Source organism: Anser anser, assembly GCF_964211835.1.
Source record: "Anser anser genome assembly, chromosome: 10".
Lineage (NCBI taxonomy): Eukaryota > Metazoa > Chordata > Aves > Anseriformes > Anatidae > Anser > Anser anser.
Window position 1 is genome coordinate 25162295 of NC_139730.1, and position 22191 is coordinate 25184485.

Here is a 22191-nt window from a genome sequence, read left to right on the forward strand (position 1 = left end):
GCTACGAGTCCTTTGGGAGAAAGGAAAAATTACAGTAATGTATGTAATAGTACTTCTGCCCTCCTTTTTTCAACAGGATTCTCAACTGAAACGATTTCTATATACAGGAAGAAAACAGTTAAATTTCTAGGTATCGATACAAAGATACCAGCCTAAAAAGCATACAGGTTTAGTACAACATTTACTTTATAGTACAACATTTTATTTAGGACAAAATCAGTCTAGATTTTAATACAGTCCCACAAAAAAATCTAGTCGTGTTCATAACAGCTCATATTGCTTTCTAGGTTTTTTTTTTTTTTTTTTTTTTTTAATTGGTTCAACAACGAACAGACCATTTATTGTAGTGCATTATGGAACCTCGGCTGTGCAGACTAAAGACCTATGATGCCAACATCCTAAATTTTATTGCCTTTCTAGCAGCAGGAAGCCCAAATAGCCCAAATGCCAAATGTTCATTAAATGCATTACTGTCCAATGCACTTCATTATTCCCATGAAGCAAGAAAAGATCCTTTTAAAAAAACAAACAAACAAACAAACAAAAAAAACACATGGTGCATTAAACGCACTCCATATGCTATTCCGAGCCCACTGCTAATACAATGCTCAAAGCCAGCGTCTACAGGTAAAATCAGACAAGTAAGTTTGTCTCACAGAATCACTGCTGTTCTTTCACCTTCACAGCTATCCAACAGATTTAAAATACTGTTAGAAAGTACTCACATGACTGGCTGTGCTCAAGAGAAAGCATGTAATTGGCAAGTGGGGGGGTGTAGGTCAAACACTGTAGAGTAGCATTAAGAAAACACGTGTTGCCAAGATTGTACAGGCCAACTCCAACACTTTGTGTTTCTTGCCAATCCATACGTATCTTCTCAGGTGGAAAAAGAATCCTTTGTGGCGGAGCAATTCCATCATTAACAACTGCAAGAAAGTTATATTTAAAAAGAGATTTTGTTTGTTTGTTTCTAAGAAAGGTATTAAGTATATATAGGTATAGTGAATATATAAAGTATATATAGGCATAGTAAAAATACTATTCTGCGGGAGCACCTAGAGGAACTAGCTACAATCCAAAACAGAAAAACTTATTGCAGACACCTTTAATACCGCCATCTTCAAATTGGCTGGTCAACACAACGTTTTGGGAAAAAAAAGTTTAGTCAACCATTTTAATTTCTTCCTTATTATATGCTTTTTTCCTTATTATAACTTCAACCACAAACTTAGACTTGAAATTATATGGTAATAAATGCAAGGACAATGTAAAAACAAATAACTAGGAATGACGGTACCCCTACAAATATCAGATCTTTTCCTGAGCAATCTTAACATTCAAAAACCTGTGAATAATGGAACCTGTGAATAGCAACAATCAAACACTTTTCTTTGCAAAACAGAAAAGATATGGATGAATCAGTGCATTACAAAATGCTCCCCACATTTCTCTGTCGACTGTAAATATATCAAAATTAATTTCTGTAACGTCAGTCACTTCAGTTGCCTTAGGAGAATCGCTTTGGAAGTCTTTATTCACAGTAGTCCCGTTCTCTATCAGTGCAACAAGCAAGAACTACCACTTTCTACTTTTGTTTTGAAGAAAACGGAGGCAGGATAAAGCGCACACTTACTTAGATCTCTTTGGGCAAAAGGCTTAGATTTTTCAGAGGATCTACAATAAATAGCACCTCCACATCCTTGTGTTAGCGTTCATGAAAACACATAATCCACAAAGTGATTATATGAAGGTGCTTTATTAGGCGCCGGAAGTTAGGGGCATGCCTGCCCAAATCTAACTTCGTCTGATTTGTTCTCTTAGTTCTCTTTTATCTCCTAAGATACTACATATGCATTAGGTTTCACAACTCATCTATGCATATTCATTTCCTAGCTCCACCTAGCCTCGCTTCGTATGCTAATTATCTTATCAGTCCTTCTGCGCTTGCGTATCACTCTCTGCTGGTCGTCCGGGTGATCGTCGGGATGAAGTAAGATGTCTTCATCAGAGTTGAACTTTTTAACCTTTCCTTTTCACGCATGCTCTCTGAGCCCTTGGTCTCAGTCCAAACCGCAAGGTTGGTTTGACCCAGTTCCCAGAGTCCAAGAAGCCCCAGTTATCTAGATGTCTTGCAAATTGAGCATTCTTTTAATCCTCCTTACTCCTCATCATGAATTGGTGCATTCTCATGTTACCCTTGCACATATATTTTGTATCTTCCAAGCGCAGCCTCGGAACAGTACATCGCAAATGTAACATACTAAACAATATTGTATTATTTCTTCTTCTATTACTAACATTTCCCCCCTTTGAAAGCATTTCACTCCTTTCGAGGAGGGCAAATGCTTTCACTAACTAACTAAAATATTTTACAGTCAGTGCTCACCAATAATATAATCATGGAAAATTACATCATTAAGAATCAAGGAAATTACAAAGATTAGGATTGTCACAACATTTCATAAGTCCACCACTTCTGCTTTATGTTACGTTCACCCTTCTGCTTGGGTTCACTTGATCTGAAACTGATCTTGTCTATTCGGTTTTCATTCCATTTCACCTCCTGGGTTCCTCAGATTCTTTCTCTGAAATCCAAAGTTGTTAGATGCCGGTGGAGGATATTGAGGATGTGGTTCCATTTGCTGAGCAATAGTTTGCATCACTGTCCGGTTCCAGGTTGTCTTCCTTAGAATCAGACTTTTCAGCATTATAAATGTTAACCAAATTAGTACCCCTACAATCACCAATATAATTATTGTCTCCAGTAAGGACTTAACCCAATTACTAATATTCCATCCACTAAAAATTTTATCCAACCAGCTTGTTGTCATATCTTTCTCTTCCTGTTCTGCATCTTGTTCCACTCGAGCCAGTTGTTCTATGACATGTTCTACATCAATAGTCACATTTGAAATGTGGATGCAGCAATGATCAATATGATCTTTTAGAAATCCACATACTCCATGTTCCTTTAATAACAGTGTATCTAATGCCAATCGATTTTGTAGCACCATTTTAGTTGTAGATTGTAGTTGGATATTAAGGTCTCTAAAGCCTTCTTTCGTGGCTCTCGTGCCTACTCACTTGTCCTGTAAGTTTATAAATCATTTCCCTATTTCGATAAGTAGCTACCTGTGCAAATAGAGATTCTAACGCCCAACTGAATTTTACTCCATCCGAGGGTTCATGCCATATATCTTCATCTGCCCCTTCTTCTAAACTTCTTTTTGCCCTACTAATTTGTAGGGTTTCCAACTTTCCCTTAAAAGGAGACTTTTTCCATATTGGACGCAGTGTGGGGAGGGAGTACTAGAGTTATTTCTTTTACTTCCCCATCTATCGGCGGGTGTGTAGTCCAAGTTCCATTACTGGCTGCCCATACAAATTGTCCTGGACTTTTTATGGTACTATAGCTACAATCCACTGCGACTTGACTACCCTGGCTATTTCTTTCCGAATTGTACTTAATTCCTCGGCAAGCACATCCTGCCCTAAGAGCTATCAATACCGGAAGTAAGTGCTTGATATCTTCATTATTACTGTCGCAAGTATATTTCTTCTCACAAGTCCACCAAGCTACCTTTGTTGACTCTTGTCTACCACTACTGTCAACCTGGCTTACTGTATAAAACTGATCAGTTCCATTCTGCTTCCCCTGCCATTTAATACACCATGATGTATTCCCTCCATACTGGAATTTCTGCAATAAACTTACTGTCCAATCACTATCCCACCCTTTCATTCCTTTTGGCTTATTTTTCTCTTGACATTCCCAAACAATCTTTTCTCTAACTCCTTCTACTACACGTAGTTCATCGTAATAACACTGTCCCACATTCTTAAATCTGCCTATTGTTATGAAATGGTAGTTCTTCTTTTCACATTCAGACCTTGATGTTGGGGGGCTCAGTTTCCTATAGTATTGTGTAACATTTATCCTCTCTAAAACTTTCACTTCTTTACATTGAATTGTTCCATTTCCTTTTACTTGGGGCAGTGGGGAGGTTATTATACCCCACTCAAGCGGGTCCCCTGTTGCTTTTGGAATGGGCAAACAAGCAGTAATTCTATCAGTTCCTTTCATTATGGCAAAATCTTTAATCAATCCTACCAGTAAATTCTCTGATGGTTGCCTGTGTGGGATCTGTACCACTTGTGTCCATGGTACCTGGCCCTCTCTTTTTCTTCTAGATCCTTTTCAGTGGGCTACCAATATTCCTTTATCCAATTTCGGATATACCAATATCTCTCTTATCCCGTAATCTGTGCTATTTTCATGTGTTACCACGCACCGGCAATTTCCTTTGTTGACTTTAGTAACACTAAACAGGGTTAAGGTGGTAGCTCCTCTCAGTTGTTGGCCCAATTCTATGGTTATACTTACGTACGCCTTCCCCTCCCATCCAGCCTTCAATCCTGTATTGTCCCTGGTTGTGTCTACGTATATTTCCTGGCTCTGTCCGGAGTCATTTATTTTTTCCCAGACCACCTGTAGAGAGCTAATTGTTATTGGTTTATCGTTGTGCATTCCACATTCCAAAGTAACATTTTCTCCTTTGAATATTTCCTCTTTCTTATATTTTTCTGGTATTTCTAGGAACCCAATTACAAGGTATTTACACAAAACAATTACTGTTATCGTTACTGTTGTTAAGAACCCCAACATTGTATGGTTATACGCGCTTCATCTGTAGTTTTATATCTCCGATTGCTCGCACTGACCAAAATTCGGGAACCTTTTTCACCCGAGTATAATGAATCCAAGCATCCACCCCTTCTACCTTTACAGCTGTAAAAGTAGTCAATAATACTTGATAAGGTCCGGCCCACTGTTCTCTCAGGGGTTCTTCATTCCAGTTTTTAATGTACACTTGGTCACCTGGCTGAATGTCGTGGACAGGATTTTCCAGTGCCAACGGTCGGTTCCACACCAGAACACTTCGAAGTTGAGCTAAAGTTTTACCAAGAGACAATACATAATTATAAACATCCTGGTTCCCTGTTATATGCATATTAGGATTTGGTTCTGGGGATTCATAAGGCTTTCCATACGTAATCTCATATGGGCTTACTGACATTCCACTCCTTGGCTTTATCCTTATTCTCAGTAAAGCTATAGGGAAAGCTTGTGGCCATTGTATTTTGGCTTCCTGGCAGATTTTACTGATCTGTCCCTTTAGAGTTTGGTTCATCCTTTCTACCTGTCCACTAGATTGGGGTCTCCATGCAGTATGTAAATTCCAAGAAATTCCTAATAGCCGACTTACGTCTTTAACCACAGATGAAACAAAGTGCGGCCCCCTATCCGAGGATATTCCTAATGGTACCCCAAACCTCGGAATGATTTCCCGCAGTAACCATTTTACTGTCTCTTTAGCTTGATTGGTGCGACAGGGAAGGGCTTCTGGCCATCTGAAAAAGGTGTCAACCCCTACTAACAAATACCTACATCCCCTAGTCCTAGGTAACTCTACAAAATCAACTTGCCAGTAATCTCCTGGTTCTATTCCTACTCTAACTCTTCCCATTTCAGCATGTTTTCTTGCTACTGGATTATTTTTCAGACAAATCTCACACTTTGACATTACTGATTTTGCCATTGTTAACATATGTGTAGAGATAATGCTACGTTTTAAAATGTTACCATTGCCTCTGCACCCCAGTGACACTCATTATGTCTTGTCTGAAGTATTTCTCGCATCACCAAGGGGGGTATTACTACCTGGCCCGTAGCGGTTACATACCGTCCATCAGAGTTCTTTCGGGCCTTTAGGAGATTTGCTAATTTCTCATCCTCTGGTGAATATCTTGGTTCCTTGGGAAGATTAAGACAAGTGGGGCCTACCTTGAGTGGTACCAAAGCCATTACATTCCACACCTCCCGAGCAATTTGTCGAGCTGCTCGATCTGCCAGCCGACTCCCTTCTGATATTTTCAAGGTTCCTCCTTGATGAGCTTTACAGTGCATAATAGCCACTTGTTTTGGTTTTTGTACCGCATTTATCAAATTTAACACCTCCTCTTGATATCTTATATTGGCTCCTTGTGAGGACAACAGCCCTCTTTCTTTCCATAATGCTCCATGAACACGGACTACTCCAAAAGCATACTTTGAATCTGTCCAAATATTTACCATCTTTCCTTCACTCAGTTCCAGTGCTCGAGGTAGGGCTATCAGTTCTGCTCGCTGTGTTAATGTTTCAGGTGGTAAAGGTTTTGCTTCGATCACTGTCTTCAGGGTTGTTACTGCATACCCTGCATATCGTGTTCCATTCTCCACAAAACTACTACCATCAGTAAAAAGTTCCCAGTCATACCTTTCAAGGGGTACATCCTTCAAATCCTCGCAGCTGGCATGGGTATGTTCAATTATTTCCACACAATTGTGTTCCAACAGTCCTTCTTCTGGAACAGTTCCTAGAAATACTGCTGAATTTAACAGGTTAGTTGCTTTCAAGGTTACGTCATCTTGTTCAGTTAGTATTGCCTGATATTTCATCATTCGGCTGGGTGATAGCCAGTGGCCCCCCTTTTGTTCTAAAACAGTTGTTACCGTATGTGGTACAAAAACTTCAATATATTTTCCCATTTGAAGGCAAATAATTTTCTACTATCTTTATCAAGAGGTATGCAAAAGAAGGCATCCTTTAAATCTATCACAGTAAACCATTTATATATCTCTCTCACAGATGTTAACAATGTGTAAGGATTAGCCACTACCGGGTGAATGTCCTTTGTTATTTCATTTGTTGCTCTAAGATCTTGTACCAATCTATACTCACCATTCGGCTTCCTTACTGGAAAAATTGGAGTATTGTATTCCGATTTACATTCTTCCAGAATCTGATGTTTGAGAAATTTGTCAATAATTTTCACTGTCCCCTGCCTAGCTTCTATCTTAAGTGGATATTGTTTGATTCAAACAGGTTTGGCTCCTTCCTTTAATTCCACCTTTACCGGTTGTGCCAGTTTCGACTTCCTTGGTACATCTGTTTCCCATACTGTTGGTATAACTGCATTTTCTCCTTCTCTTGGAATATTAACAAAGGGTTTATCTTTGATCATTAGGATTTGTCCTACTTTGGACTCAGGTACCTTCATTATTAATTCTCCATCCTCAAAGGTTATTGTTGCATCTAATTTAGCTAATAGATCCCGTCCCAAGAGTGGCATCGGGCATTCTGGTACATACAAGAATTCATGGGTTAGTTCCTTACCCCCAAAACGCAAATCAAGGGGTTGTAAGAATGGCCGTTCCTCCTCCTTCCCTGTGGCTCCAACTATTGTAGTTGTCTTAGTTCCCAGTCGTCCTTTTAAACTATTTAACACTGAATATGTTGCTCCTATTACATTTACAGACTAATTAACACAGAGAAAGAAGCTCCTGTAACCACCAACAACAAAAAATTCAAGCCTCTCTCTTCGTTTCCTAGCTTTATTTCAACTAGTGGACCTGCTAGGGTAGATGCCCCAGGTCCCCGTCATTTCTGACTGTTGTAAGTTTATCCTGCAGCCTAAGACAAATTCTTTCTGATATCAGGGGCCGATTGCCCTAGAAAGAGGCTAGCCAATTGCCTCTGTTTGTTTTCTGAAGCCAGGTCCAAATTTTCTGTCTTTTTTTTTTTTTTTTTCCATTGCATTTCAAAGTTGGTCCAAAAATTCAAAAATTCCATAGGTTTTCTTTTGGACCTTGTTGGAACAGATTCTCAATTCCCAATTTAACCAGATTTTGGTATTTACATAATTTCCGGGGTGGTAAGGGTCTCGGGGGGGGGGGGGGGGGGGGAAGGGGTCGGTCAGGGGAATGCAATGGTTGAAAGTTCCCTGAGCGGTCCCATTGGCAATCTGAGCTCACACAGGAACTCAGGTTGTTTTAAGAGTTAGCTGCTTTTCTGTTTCCATGACAACTCTCTCCCGGACCCATCATGGTCCCTCCGCCCCAGAGGGCTCACACCGCGATTTTGAGATCTCAGCCTCGGGTTGAGGCGGAACTATTAACATTCCTACATCCTCTTCCCCTGCTCATTCAACTTCAAACAGCTCTGTTAAATACTACATGCCACACAGCCTTTAACACCTTCAACAACCCTTTTAACACTTCCTTTATCTTCCTCCAGCCTGTACTTTTCTAATGCCAACACCAAAGGCTCAGTCAGGGACCAACTTAATTCCATACCTTTTCCCTCCAAGATGCTGAAACAACATATCAGTATACAACATTTCATCCTATTTTCCTTCTCTCCTCAAAAACAACATTAATTGCAAGACACTGTTATAGTCGATTGATCCATAAAGTGGCCATTTAGTTTATACAGTGGCCACAATTGATTGCAATACTTAGTGGAAATCCTCTTGCTTTCCGCGCCCCCCCCCACTCCCCCTTCCGACAATATCCTTGCAATGTGCCAATATACACCCAAGGAGGCTTTCTTTAAAACGTCTTTGTTTTGGATATTACCCATTTCCTTGATTTTCCATTCCCTTTTATTTATTTATATTAATTACTGTCCCTTGTTTCAATTTCCACGCAAACCTTTTTATTGCAGGTTTTTACTATGTTTTCCTAGTCTTCTCAAATGTCCCAATTCTCTGGGATTGAACTCCACATACAAACTTCACTATTTCAGATTATTAATGAGCCCCGTTCCAATTGTAAATCCACAGGACTTCGGAAAAACACCTGAAGCACTCAGCCTTCCGTCTTCTAGACAAACAATACCACCTTTTCCACAAAATTTACATTTCAACAAGGCCGAATTTCAAGCCGAATGCTAATTTTTCTCATGCACTTTGTTAGTAAGCCTACACAAAACAAGGAATCACTCCTGTGTATCCATCAAGACGGGGGTTTAAAAGGGTTTACCGAATTCCCAGGGCTCAGGCCCGAACCACCAAAGAAGTGGCTCTCCGTTCTACCGCTTTGATAATCAGTCAGCCCCCCTCCCCCGATACTTGGGAAACCGACCAAACACCACCGCAAATATACCGAAACTTTTAAACTGTTACTTAGATAATGTTCCCACCTTCCTCCTTGTCACACTCAAAACATTTAAGAACGAAACAGGATTGCAAGATGCACCGCCGGGCCCGTGTATTGGGCACCACCAATCAACATTTGGATAAAGCAGCACTTCTTTTCGGTCTGTCATGCGCTTCGTTCATCTCCGGCCGCTCCCCTCGCGGAGAATACGGAACCGCGGATCAAAACTCCGCACTCGCTTCGCAGCGATGCTGCGTCTCACTCACAACACAATCACGCAATCACACAGAGAGGCCCCTTGCACTCTCGCTCACAAAATAACATTAATTGTAAGATAGTATTGTACTGTAAGGTTCCGTTTTCTGGCCAACTTTCTTGATCTTCTAGTTCATACTGTGGCCACCAAACATTACAGTAATCAACCAGTTTACCCTTTTGTAACTCCTGCCCGAAACACCCCTCCTTCCAGTGTGCTAGTAAACAGCCCAAAGGGGAGGATCGCGGTACCGAAGCATTACCGCCCAGAATACTTTTAAGTTTTTCCATCAGCTATAGCTTTTACCGAACCGAACCAGATGCTGAGCCTGCAGCAAAACCAGACCACTGATGCCGAACCTGCAGCGCTTTCGCGACTGTCTGACGGACGGCGCCTAGGCTTACCACGGGAATTCCCTAGCCCAACCGTGCGTGGCTTTCGCCGCGTCTGACCGGCAGGCTCCCAGACCAGATCGGTACCGATTACCAGAAAGCACCTTTTTCTTACCCTTTCAGAGGTACGTTGTGAGCAGCGGGGGTCGGTCGCGGCCGATGGCTCCCCGAGAAACTCCTCGGTGCCGGCTGGAGCGTGATCAGTTCGCGAGCCGCCTCAGCAGTGCCCACGAGGTCCCATCTGGGTCGCCAAAATGTTAGCGTTCATGAAAACACATAATCCACAAAGTGATTATATGAAGGTGCTTTATTAGGCGCCGGAAGTTAGGGGCATGCCTGCCCAAATCTAACTTCGTCTGATTTGTTCTCTTAGTTCTCTTTTATCTCCTAAGATACTACATATGCATTAGGTTTCACAACTCATCTATGCATATTCATTTCTTAGCTCCACCTAGCCTCGCTTCGTATGCTAATTATCTTATCAGTCCTTCTGCGCTTGCGTATCACTCTCTGGTGGTCGTCCGGGTGGTCGTCGGGATGAAGTAAGATGTCTTCATCAGAGTTGAACTTTTTAACCTTTCCTTTTCACGCATGCTCTCTGAGCCCTTGGTCTCAGTCCAAACCGCAAGGTTGGTTTGACCCAGTTCCCAGAGTCCAAGAAGCCCCAGTTATCTAGATGTCTTGCAAATTGAGCATTCTTTTAATCCTCCTTACTCCTCATCATGAATTGGTGCATTCTCATGTTACCCGTGCACATATATTTTGTATCTTCCAAGCGCAGCCTCGGAACAGTACATCGCAAATGTAACATACTAAACAATATTGTATTATTTCTTCTTCTATTACTAACACTATCAGCCTTTACAAACGTGACTTTGCAGTAGTCTTTTAGATTTCTCATCACAAAATGCACTTGAATACAGGCTTAATGGATATTTTTATTCTATAAAGTTGTGTGAAATGAAATGTTAGGAGACTGTTGGGACAAGGAAAGTGGATATTGTATCTATAGTTTAAATGTTACTTATATGTTTGTTTGTAGTTATGTCTGTTTCGCTAGACTGGGATGCTTTCTTCTTTCACTCTTCAGGTCGTGAACAAGATTTTTGCATGATGTGCACGATGGAGACTCACATTAACCAGGCCCTGCGTTGCACTGTTGATGCCATCGAGCCTACGCGTGTTATCAATAATCTCAGTCGTAAGTGGCTTCAGATGTGTTTCTTTTTCAGCATCTTGTAATCTTCAAATAATTATTTGATGTGTATAAATGGTTTTAACACTGTAAAGAAGAGAGATTTTAGAAACAGGAGAATTACTTCATTTTTAAATGAGGTGAATACTATCATCTTCTTATTTAGGAATAGGACAACATTTCCGTTTTGGCAGTCAAGAAGACGCACACGAGTTCTTGCGCTATACTGTTGATGCTATGCAGGAAGCGTGCTTGAATGGAAGCACCAAGTAAGCATAAACAAATTCACTTTTATACGTTCTCTAGCACCTTTTAGGCCTTTATTTACTATCAAAACTGAAAGTCTAGGTCATCCTTGGTTTTCATAAAACTCTTTGAAGAGTTAACTGTGTGCCTTAAATCTTCTGAGGTCTGATTATAATTTATTTCCAGATTGGACAGATCTTCTCAAGCTACCACCATCAAATATTTGGAGGATTTCTAAGATCAAGAGGTACTTTTAAAAATATTCCTGTCCTTAGAACTGATCTGTGTCTTTTGTCGGTAGTAAAGCAGTCTGTAGTTTGTCTGAAGTAGTATCTATCGACAACTTGAATGTGGACAGTTAGTCTCCTTCACGTGTTGTTAAGCATTTATATTTTGCTTCCAGTGAAGTGCTTGAATTGCAAAGCAGTTTCGGATACGTATGAGGCATTTCTTGATATCACTTTGGATGTAAAGGTAGGAGGTTTTGTAAATATAATTCATGATGTTTAAGTACATGTATAACTTTCTAAATTAAACTTGTTTAACTTAAAAAACCAAACCACGTACAATGTTAAAATATAAGAGCTTGGTGGTGGTTAGAAAGTGGATTGGACTTTGTCCTTCTGTGGAACCCCTGTAAATAGTCTCCACGTCTGCATTGGGTTTAAGGGGAAAGAATTTTATTGCTGCGCAAAGTATAATACTGTCACACTTCTTTGTTGTTCTACCTCAATATACGTCTAATTGTTAGACTGTTGGATTTGTTGCCAGTATTGATGACAAAGCACACTATAGATGCTGTCTGCGTTACTGGAAAATGATTTGTTTCAAAGTAGAATGACTTCCAGGTGAGGTAAACGCTGAGCATGCTCTTTCTGCCTCCTTCTTGACAGTGCTCATAGTAGATCGCTTAAGTATGTGTTAGTCAGGTTCTCTTATAAACTCCTAGTGCGTCTCTGGAATTTTGAATTTACAGTGACTTTACGCTCTTCTCTCTCGCTCCTCTAGGCGGTTTCATCTGTTACCAGAGCTCTAGAACTATTTGTGAAACCTGAAGAGCTGGATGGAGAGAATTGCTATAAATGTAGCGAGTGAGATCATTACTAATTATGTCTTAATACTAGATATTAGTTTTATATATTGCATGACTTAGAGCGTAAGTTATCCTTTAACTTCATTTAGAAATAAGGAGACGCAGCTTTGTTGTTGTTGTTGTTGTTGCTTCGTTTCGTAGTAGTGGTGAGCTGAAGCAAGGAGCTATGGAGAATGATTTGGAGTGGAAGGCAGCAGCAAGTTCCTGCAGGTCCTAGCGTTCACTGTGAAACAAAGTTAGATTGAGTGTCAGGGAATGTGAGCTGGCTCTGTGGTAATGAATGTTAGCAGCCTGTGCTGGCTCTCTAAACAGCGTCTTGCACAGCTCTTGAACTGTGAAACCTGTCGATGTGGACTAATGTCCGAAATGAGCTCCCTTAAGCCTAACCCGTGCACAGGGAAAGCCTATTGAGTTCAGGCGCTCTCTGTGCTGATCAATATGTAAGATGTTTCTACGTATGTGAGAAACAATTGAACATTTGCATAAGATGGTTTGGCAAAACAAGCTGTTAGTCAAACATCCCCTCAGAAAAGCACAGAGTGCCCGGCTCAGTTCTGTAGGATTCATGCCTGACCCCTCTAAATGAAAAATGCAGTATCCACTTCTTGTTGTTGGATACTAAGGAAATTAGGGTGTCGAATCAAGAGCGTCCAATAGGTTATTAAAGCAATTTAATCCCAGGTTCGTCTTGGCCTGCGGATCCTAGAAAGCAACATGCAGCGTATTCAGGATTCTCATAAGTGATGTCTGAGGAAGAGAAAGAACTGTAATAGCACCTCACATCTGAATTGCATGGTCCTTCCTTAATGTGCTCTTTGAGGTGTGATCGGTTCAGTCACACTTAAAGCCAGAATTTTCCGTCTTTTTGTGAGTTTAAAAGGAAAGGCCTTGCACATGTACAGTACTTTTTCCATTGCTGATGACTGTTATTAGTCTTATATATAACTCATCTTTAATATTTTTTGTTTATATTTTATAACTCCCTGGTAATACGCTTTCGTGAGAGATCCTGTTCCCGCTGTGCTCTGAGTTGTTGGTAAAACTTACCTTCTTCTCTGTATTAACAAACGTGACAAGCAGTGCATGGGTTTATGAAAAGAAAAAACCAAACATATGATGCAAGTAAATATCATTCAAATAGCATAAGCATGCGTGAGACATTAAAACGAGTTTGTTTTGAGGGCGAAAAAGATGATGCTTTCAAACACTTGTCTCTGCTTGTTTTCAAGGTGTAAAAAGATGGTTCCTGCATCCAAGAGATTTACCATACACCGTTCTTCCAACGTTCTCACAATATCACTGAAAAGATTTGCAGATTTCACAGGTGGAAAGATCAACAAGGTATATTTCCCGCTGTAATGCAACTTTGTCATCATGTAATGGGACATCCCCCAAAGCTGAAAGTTGTTAATATTTTCAGACAATAATTGTAGACTAACGACTATGGCTTATTCTTTCTCTTAATATCAGTAAAGTTCCTGCTTGACAAGAAGCATATACTTTCCTCTGAGAAGGCTAATTCATCAGAAAACAGTTGTCTGCAACTTCTAGTATTAAACGTTGCTTATGGGAAGACTTATTTTTAGTGAATCAAGAGATATATTCATATAATTCCAGTCTCTGTTTTTTGGAAGTGTTTTTCTCTGGCTAGTCCGCGAAGTACTCTGATATAATTTTTCTATCTTCTTGGTCTCTCTTTAGGAGGTAAAATATCCTGAGTATTTGGACCTCCGAGCCTACATGTCTCAATCAAGTGGAGAACCACTCATCTATGCCTTATATGTGGTGCTGGTGCATCATGGTATCAACTGTCGCTCAGGACACTATGTATGCTACATAAAGGTAGAAGTCAGCATCATTTCTAACAGGGTAAAGGTTGTGCTGGCAAACCAGTTCAAGTGTTACTAGTAGTACTGTTTCTAGGGAAAAAGATTTCATTATATGTTTATTTGACACGTGTGTATTTTATTGCTATCTGTGCTTTCATTTGGAAAACATGCAATTCATCTATAGATATCGTTGTCTTTATTTGCAGGCTGGTAATGGACTTTGGTATCAGATGAATGATGCAAAAGTAGTCCGTACTGACATTAAAAGAGTTCTTGGTCAGCAAGCTTACTTACTTTTTTATATCAGGTAATAACAAGTATTCAAATGTGTTCAGAAGAGATTTACTCTCCTGTTATTGATACTTTTCTTTTTGCAAGTGTTTTTCTTTCTCTCCCAGGAAAAGATGATTATTTCTCTAATTCAGTTCTGTCTAACCTGAAATTCTCTGTCATTTATTATCTTTTGTTGCTTGGCCTTAAACTGCAGCACTTGTGTAAATTGCTGTATATGTGTTATCTGTAGCTGGCTAATTTAGAGAAGGAGAGAAATGAAGGCCATCTGTGGTGTAAGAATGAATTATTGCTCTGAAAGTGATAGTCATAGTAGGAAGACTGTTACCTACTTTTCAGTTTGTAGTCTTGGCTAAGTCTTCTGTAGAGAAGGCTTCCATGTTGTATGAACTGTTCCTATAAAATTGTAAGATGGGATTTAATCCAAGAGTAGGCCGAAAGAAAAACTAAACTGAGATCACTGCTCTTTTCTGAAGGCGCTATGATTTGACGCTCGGAGAACGTGCTTTTTACTTAGCAGCACCATCTTATCCCTGTTCATTCCCCCCTGGTTCATTAGCCCCCTGGGAGGCTAACAGTAAGCAGGCTGGATTTCTGGGACCACGACTTCCTCCTCATATGATTAAGGTAATTTAGGGAAGCGGGAGGGCAGATAATGGCACCAAACGGACAGTGGGTTTGGGGTTTGGTGTGGGGTTTTTTGTTTGGTTTTTGGCATCTTTGTTTTGTTTTCCTTCCCACGCTGCAGCTGTCTTCACAGCCCTCATGCTACAGCCAGAGTCATTCAAACAGTGGTTACTGCTGAATTGCGCAGCCATGCAACTCCACTGTTTATACCTCCTAGACAGCTTTGTAAAGCACAGAGAGCTACGCTCTTTGACAATTTAAGTAGAGTGTACTAATCCTCGAATCATTTAAAAGAGGACTTGTTTTTCCTATCGACGTCACTTTAGCTAAGACAGGGAAACCAAATTGTCTTATTCCTGAGCACCAGAACAATTATTCCAGGCTTTTTGGGGTATGTTTAAAGGGGAAACTAAATATATTTGGGAATAGCTTTAGGTAATGTTAAGTTGTTTGGATGGTTTTCAAAAATGATGTTAATTTGATATCAATATGCAGTAAACCAAAAGCAGGAATTAAATACACTTATGGGACTTGCATTTATCTTTTAAGGGCAGTGTTTTTTGCTTTTTAGGTGTTAAGACCATTTGTAGAAATACTTAGTAGGAGAATGACATGTTTAAAAATGTTAAATGGAGTGTTTGCATTAACCCGTCTTGCAATTTCTTCTTTTTAAATACAGAATTCAAGTCGTTTAAATGGAAATGGATCCATAAAAGAGGATGCAAATACCACTGGTGTCACCCGAAAAAGGCCATCTTCAGCACCACCAATGGCCTGTGTTCAAAAACAGGCGATTACCAGGCCTTCAATTACTGATACGTCAAAAAACCAGAAGATCACCATCAGTATTCACAATAAATTGCCTGCTCGTCAGACTGTGTCACAGCCTGACTGTCTTAGCAGTGCTGTGGAGGATGAAGATCTCTACAAGGCTGTTCCTTCATCCACAATCACAAATTCGGTAAAGCAAATGAAGCAAATACAAATACAAAAAAAAAAAGAGTTTCTGCTGAAATTTTTGTGGAGCCAAAGGTGAATGGAAATCCTAAACTCAGCTCTGATAACACAGTCCCTTACGGTGCAGAATCTTCAGGAAAATCTGAGGAGGAGTCAAAGGGCTTATTTAAAAGGAATTGCAATGCAATGTGGAATTTTGGTTGGAAAGGTAGTCCGTACATTGCAGAATTCCCATTCTTCCTGTCAGAATGCTGATGAAGGAAGATCCCAGCATGAGCTGCCAAACACTGATTCACTGAATGGTGCTATTAGTTTAGTTCATGAATCTAAAGAAAACGGACTGAAACTTGATGATTCCACTTGCCAAGTTGAACCTGTTAAACCTTGTGAGATGTTCTTTTCTAAAACAAATGGATTGCTTGAAACATAGTAGTTTGCTCCATCGAGAATTTCTCACCCACGATGTATTCGGGAGTGTTTATCATGTTCCTAATTCAGGCGAAATGCTGAGAAAACACAGCACAAATTTGATCGTAACCCTTTGTGATATTATGCCATTAGAATTTGCAGAGCTGAGCTGACATTAGAACTTGTCAGCTTAAGCTGAGCTGAGATAAAAATTCTTAAGTTTCATAAAGTAGATTTTGGGAGGTGAGTTGGCGTTATCTTTGAAGTGTAGATAATGCATACAACACAAAGCGATCTTGCTTAGCATTTAATGTAGAAATTCTGAGAAGACTAGTCCTCAGCACAAATGGTATTTTTTCTGTCTGCTGACTTGTGCGTTTTAGTTGCAGATGCCTGGAGCTATGCCTCCAGTCCCTCGAGAAGTCATCATGGAATCCCTCACGGCCAGCCAGCTGAACAGCTTGTCAGAGGAAATAAGGTAAAATGAGCACAGTCTGATTAAGACAAGATTTTATGGAAGTTCATTGCGGTTTTATCTGTCTACTAATACTATTTAATGGAAGGATTTAAATCAGTAGAATTCCGTACTGTATGGCCAGTGTTGCGAACAGAACTAATGATCGACACTGTGCATAGCACTCTGATGCAGGCTGGTGCCTCGCGGAGAACTTGTGTTTCTTCATAGAATGTTTTTCCATTTTTCTCCATTATCTGGAGAAACATTGGCTGTTCCCCCGTCGCCCCCACCCCTTTTTTCTCAGAGCAGCAGGTGGAGGGAAACGGAAACGTGTTTTTACTTTGTGCAGTGTCCCGGGACCTCCGAAATCTACTGAGAATGATGAATACCTTGAACAGTACCAATGTGATGACCGTGGAGACAAGGAGAAACCAAGAAGATCAAAAGAACATGAACTGATTTCAGAAGAAAATGTTTTCTACATCAAAGAGTCTTCTGAGACTGGTGAGAAATTGCGGCAAACTTCCCCTCTAAAGTCTGACACTGAATGTAGTTCTAAAAACCTTTCCTCCTTAGCTATTACAGATAGATGCCAAGATACAAAGGACGAGACTAAAAAAACTGACAAAGAGCGTTACCAGAGAAAGAGGGAACATTCTCCTACTGAAGAGAAGGAGAGTCAAAAAGATGGTCATTCCAGCAAGAGAAGGTGCTCTCGGAGTGTGGAAGTTGTTAAGCAAAAGCGTCGCAAGCAGGAGTATTGGGAGGGAAGGAGGTACAGATCTTCCCATAGTGAAAGGAACAGCCCTGATAATGGCAGAAGACCAGTAAAATATTCAAAGTACAGATCTCGAAGCAGAGGAAGATCAGAACAAGATAGCGCTAGATATTACCATTCCAAAGGGGAAAGAAGTTGGAGCAGAGAAAGATACTATCAAGATGAACCACGGAAATGGGAAAAATGTAGCTATTACAAGGATTACTATTCACCTCATGCAGCAGGAGACAGTAGAGAGAGAAAGTTCTCTCACGGTGATAAAGACTTTGACAAATTGACTCAGACTTACTCCAGCAGGTCACATAAGCGTTATCATTACAAAAGCAGATGGCCTCAAGGTTCCCTCTTGCGAGAGGAAGATGTACATCACTTTAGCACACCCAGAGCAGACTCACATCGTTGCTCAGTAGCTCAGCAACATTCTGGAAAACATTCGCGTGAGAGACATGCACTTCCACCTGTGTCAGCTCATTTGGAGAACTGTCGCCAGAAAAAGGCAAAAGAAGGAAACAGAAAAAGACAATATACTCGTGCAGAAGGTAGTGAAAGTGAAATAGAAAGGCAACGCAGAAAGGTAGAAAAGGAGCTTTTAGGTGGTGAAAACATGAAAAAATATAAGAAGTTCTAGAAGAAAAAGAAGTCTGAAGATAAACAGGGAGAGAAGGATTCCAAGTAAGCAGGGATTCCAGCCTAATCAGCATTTTTTTTCCTAATTCTTTTCTGGGTGCTTCTCATGTTTTGTTTTTTTTTTTCATAGTTTCTGAGTTATTTAGATAGCATAATCTGGCTGGGGATCATGACTGGGGATCATTAGGTTGATCAGTGAAGACAGGAAAGGTATTGCTGAATTGTGTCAGAGCACTAGCTTTGGACCACGTAGTTCGAATCACATCTGCACACCATTCTGGATTAGGTTAAAATATTTTTTTTTTTTTACTTGCACATATTCCAGAACTAACCATTGTTAATGATCTGTGTACCAACCAGGACCCATGGTCCTTCAATCTGAGGGCTTAAGTTTGCTGCATCTAAAGGAAGTTACATGTGCACAAAGTACCACAAAATAGCTGACATGCGGCAAATCATCGCCTGTGGTAAAATAAATAAAGTTTCCTGTATGCAACAAGTGCCACATCTTTTTTTCCCTTTTTAACTTGCATGTTTCTTTCAGACTTTATGATTTGTATTTCTCTGCGCTCCACTTTGACAATGCCAATCGCAAGCGTAACAAAAAGAAGAAAAAGGAGAAACATCAGGAAAGTGAAAGGCTTCTTGGAACACTTAGATCCTCGTTTCCAGAAGAAAACCCGGGAGAAGAAGGAAGAATCCCATCCTCCAGATGGCTCTTTATGAGAGCAATGCAGAAGTGAGGGCAGTAAACAACCTCACAAGGAAGGGAAGCCTTCCAGTGCAGGTGAAAGGAAGAAACATCGCATCCAGCGAGTATATTAAAGGTAAGCGGCTGCAGCATGTTTATGGGATTCCTTTTAGATTAATCTAGAGATTATCTAAAACAGTCTTTAAATGCTTGATGACTGAACAGTCTGCTGGATATTAAAATATGTTTTGAAAAATATGTTTCAAATGTTGTTTTTTCAGCGGTGTGGGGAGAACAAATACAGTGGCTATGAATATTTTGGCTATTATTCAGAACAGCATGTGGAGGGATATGTAAACTATGTAATATGTAAAAATATGTACTATGTAAAAATCCTGCTTTTTTTCTCCTTTTTGTTTTTTTTTTTTGTCTTTTTCTTTTTTTCCCTGCTATTATAGGTTTAAGAATATAGAGGAATGCGCTGATGGAAGCCATGTAAAGAGTCTCCAAATTTGCATTGGGTTTAAGCGGAAAGAATTTTATGTCTGCACAAATTATGATACTGTCATACTTCTTTGTTGTTCTACCTCAATATACATCTAATTGTTAGACTGCTGGATTTGTTGCCAGTATTGATGACAAAGCACACTATAGATGCTGTCTGCGTTACTGGAAAATGATTTGTTTCAAAGTAGAATGACTTCCAGGTGAGGTAAACGCTGAGCATGCTCTTTCTGCCTCCTTCTTGACAGTGCTCATAGTAGATCGCTTAAGTATGTATTAGTCAGGTTCTCTTATAAACTCCTAGTGCGTCTCTGGAATTTTGAATTTACAGTGACTTTACGCTCTTCTCTCTCGCTCCTCTAGGCGGTTTCATCTGTTACCAGAGCTCTAGAACTATTTGTGAAACCTGAAGAGCTGGATGGAGAGAATTGCTACAAATGTAGCGAGTGAGATTATTAACTAATTATGTCTTAATGCTAGATATTAGTTTTATGTATTGCATGACTTAGAGCATAAGTTATCTTTTAACTTCATTTAGAAATAAGGAGACGCAGCTTCGTTGTTGTTGTTGTTGCTTCATTTTGTTTAAACAACTGGTGCACGGAAATAATCCCAAACTTGAAAACATTACATCTGTTTTGGAAATCTAAGAAGAGTGGCTATTAGCTGATATTGGACTTTTCTCGTAGCATTGTCTGCACCATGGCTTGTCAAGCTTCCTAGGCGTGTAGCTGCATGCTGAAATATTCATATTGGCAGAAGTGAAAAGACATGCCCAGTAAGTAGTGGTGAGCTGAAGCAAGGAGCTGTGGAGAATGATTTGGAGTGGAAGGCAGCAGCAGGTTCCTGCAGGTCCTAGCGTTCACTGTGAAACAAAGTTAGATTGAGTGTCAGGGAATGTGAGCTGGCTCTGTGGTAATGAATGTTAGCAGCCTGTGCTGGCTCACTAAACAGCGTCTTGCACAGCTCTTGAACTGTGAAACCTGTCGATGTGGACTAATGTCTGAAATGAGCTCCCTTAAGCCTAACCCGTGCACAGGGAAAGCCTATTGAGTCCAGGCGCTCTCTGTGCTGATCAATATGTAAGATGTTTCTACGTATGTGAGAAACAATTGAACATTTGCATAAGATGGTTTGGCAAAACAAGTTGTTAGTCAAACATCCCCTCAGAAAAGCACAGAGTGCCCGGCTCAGTTCTGTAGGATTCATGCCTGACCCCTCTAAATGAAAAATGCAGTATCCACTTCTTGTTGTTGGATACTAAGGAAATTAGGGTGTCGAATCAAGAGCGTCCAATAGGTTATTAAAGCAATTTAATCCTAGGTTCGTCTTGGCCTGCGGATCCTAGAAAGCAACATGCAGCGTATTCAGGATTCTCATAAGTGATGTCTGAGGAAGAGAAAGAACTGTAATAGCACCTCACATCTGAATTGCATGGTCCTTCCTTAACGTGCTCTTTGAGGTGTGATCGGTTCAGTCACACTTAAAGCCAGAATTTTCCGTCTTTTTGTGAGTTTAAAAGGAAAGGCCTTGCACATGTACAGTACTTTTTCCATTGCTGATAACTGTTATTAGTCTTATATATAACTCATTTTTACTATTTTTTGTTTATATTTTATAACTCCCTGGTAATACGCTTTTGTGAGAGATTCCTGTTCCCGCTATGCTCTGAGTTGTTGGTAAAACTTACCTTCTTCTCTGTATTAACAAACGTGACATGCAGTGCATGGGTTTATGAAAAGAAAAAACCAAACATATGATGCAAGTAAATATCATTCAAATAGCATAAGCATGAGTGAGACATTAAAAGGAGTTTGTTTTGGGGGCGAAAAAGAAGATGCTTTCAAACACTTGTCTCTGCTTGTTTTTAAGGTGTAAAAAGATGGTTCCTGCATCCAAGAGATTTACCATACACCGTTCTTCCAATGTTCTCACAATATCACTGAAAAGATTTGCAGATTTCATAGGTGGAAAGATCAACAAGGTATATTAAGAATATACCTTAAGAATATAGAGAAATGGTCTGCTTTTATTTTCATTTTCTCTTTTTTTCATTTTTCTCTTAATATCAGTAAAGTTCCTGCTTGACAAGAAGCATATACTTTCCTCTGAGAAGGCTAATTCATCAGAAAACAGTTGTCTGCAACTTCTAGTATTAAACGTTGCTTATGGGAAGACTTATTTTTAGTGAATCAAGAGATATATTCATATAATTCCAGTCTCTGTTTTTTGGAAGTGTTTTTCTCTGGCTAGTCCGCGAAGTACTCTGATGTAATTTTTCTATCTTCTTGGTCTTTCTCTAGGAGGTAAAATATCCTGAGTATTTGGACCTCCGAGCCTACATGTCTCAATCAAGTGGAGAACCACTCCTCTACGCCTTATATGCGGTGCTGGTGCATCATGGAATCAACTGTCGCACAGGACACTATGTATGCTACATGAAGGTAGAAGTCAGCATCATTTCTAACAGGGTAAAGGTTGTGCTGGCAAACCAGTTCAAGTGTTACTAGTAGTACTGTTTCTAGGCAAAAAGATTTTCTGAAATAACCCCAAACTTGAAAATGGGATCTTGTATAAAATCTTAAGCTGTGATTGACTCTCTGCTTAAGAGAGGTCAAACGTGTACCTACTGAGAAGCTAGGTGATAAGTGTTTTTGTACACTTATAAGTGGTCATTTTGTAAAGAGACTGCTGAAAAATCTGAACAGCGCTGCTGCAGAACTCTGAATGGGGGGCTAGCAACTGTCTTAACTGATCTGGAATCTTGAGTTTACTTTTCAGTGGACAGGAGGAGAGTCTCTCAAGGCAAACAGAGAGAGAAATAACACCCGATACTCATGTCAACATAAATTTATGCTCA

The 22191-nt window shown here is 40.0% G+C and overlaps 2 protein-coding genes across 6 annotated transcripts in view; one reads left to right on the forward strand and one right to left on the reverse strand.

Moving 5' to 3' along the window:
• Positions 1–18879, forward strand: part of LOC310904788 (uncharacterized protein) — a 339287-nt gene extending 320408 nt beyond the window's left edge. Inside the window, 18 exon segments of the mRNA XM_083849957.1 lie at positions 10719–10829; positions 10990–11092; positions 11256–11281; positions 11284–11316; positions 11473–11543; positions 12078–12160; positions 13392–13503; positions 13864–14004; positions 14198–14298; positions 14759–14909; positions 15589–15868; positions 15871–16054; positions 16056–16293; positions 16664–16752; positions 17036–18134; positions 18138–18181; positions 18681–18761; positions 18763–18879. Of these exon segments, the coding sequence (XP_083706083.1) occupies positions 10719–10829; positions 10990–11092; positions 11256–11281; positions 11284–11316; positions 11473–11543; positions 12078–12160; positions 13392–13503; positions 13864–14004; positions 14198–14298; positions 14759–14909; positions 15589–15868; positions 15871–16054; positions 16056–16293; positions 16664–16752; positions 17036–18134; positions 18138–18181; positions 18681–18761; positions 18763–18862 (3047 nt within the window). The 3' untranslated portion in view covers positions 18863–18879.
• On the reverse strand, positions 832–10481 carry LOC310904712 (uncharacterized protein). 5 transcript variants are annotated; one of them, XM_083849829.1, is made up of 3 exons: positions 5745–10433; positions 4880–4951; positions 1809–4489 (listed from the first exon to the last, which is right to left on the reverse strand). In XM_083849829.1, the coding sequence occupies exons 1-3, from the start codon at positions 6587–6589 to the stop codon at positions 4471–4473; spliced, it is 936 nt and encodes a 311-aa protein (XP_083705955.1). In that variant the 5' UTR covers positions 6590–10433; the 3' UTR covers positions 1809–4470. The 5 variants fall into 5 exon arrangements, 2 of the variants coding, with proteins under 2 accessions (XP_083705955.1, XP_083705954.1); XM_083849828.1 differs by having other exon boundaries at positions 1810–4489; positions 5846–10431; XR_014588564.1 differs by having other exon boundaries at positions 1817–4489; positions 6318–10430.
• Positions 18880–22191: the final 3312 nt, after the last annotated feature.

Bases quoted from the DNA above. Each gene is read 5' to 3' on its own strand.
- LOC310904712 (XM_083849828.1), bottom strand. From the start codon at position 6,589: ATGGGAAAATATATTGAAGTTTTTGTACCACATACGGTAACAACTGTT. The intron at 4,952-5,845 runs GTAGGCCCCACT...GTAAAACTTTAG, and splicing joins TGGCTTTGGTACCACTCAAG to CTCAACTTCGAAGTGTTCTG. The intron at 4,490-4,879 runs GTGACCAAGTGT...AGCTCTCTACAG, and splicing joins TGTCCACGACATTCAGCCAG to GTGGTCTGGGAAAAAATAAA.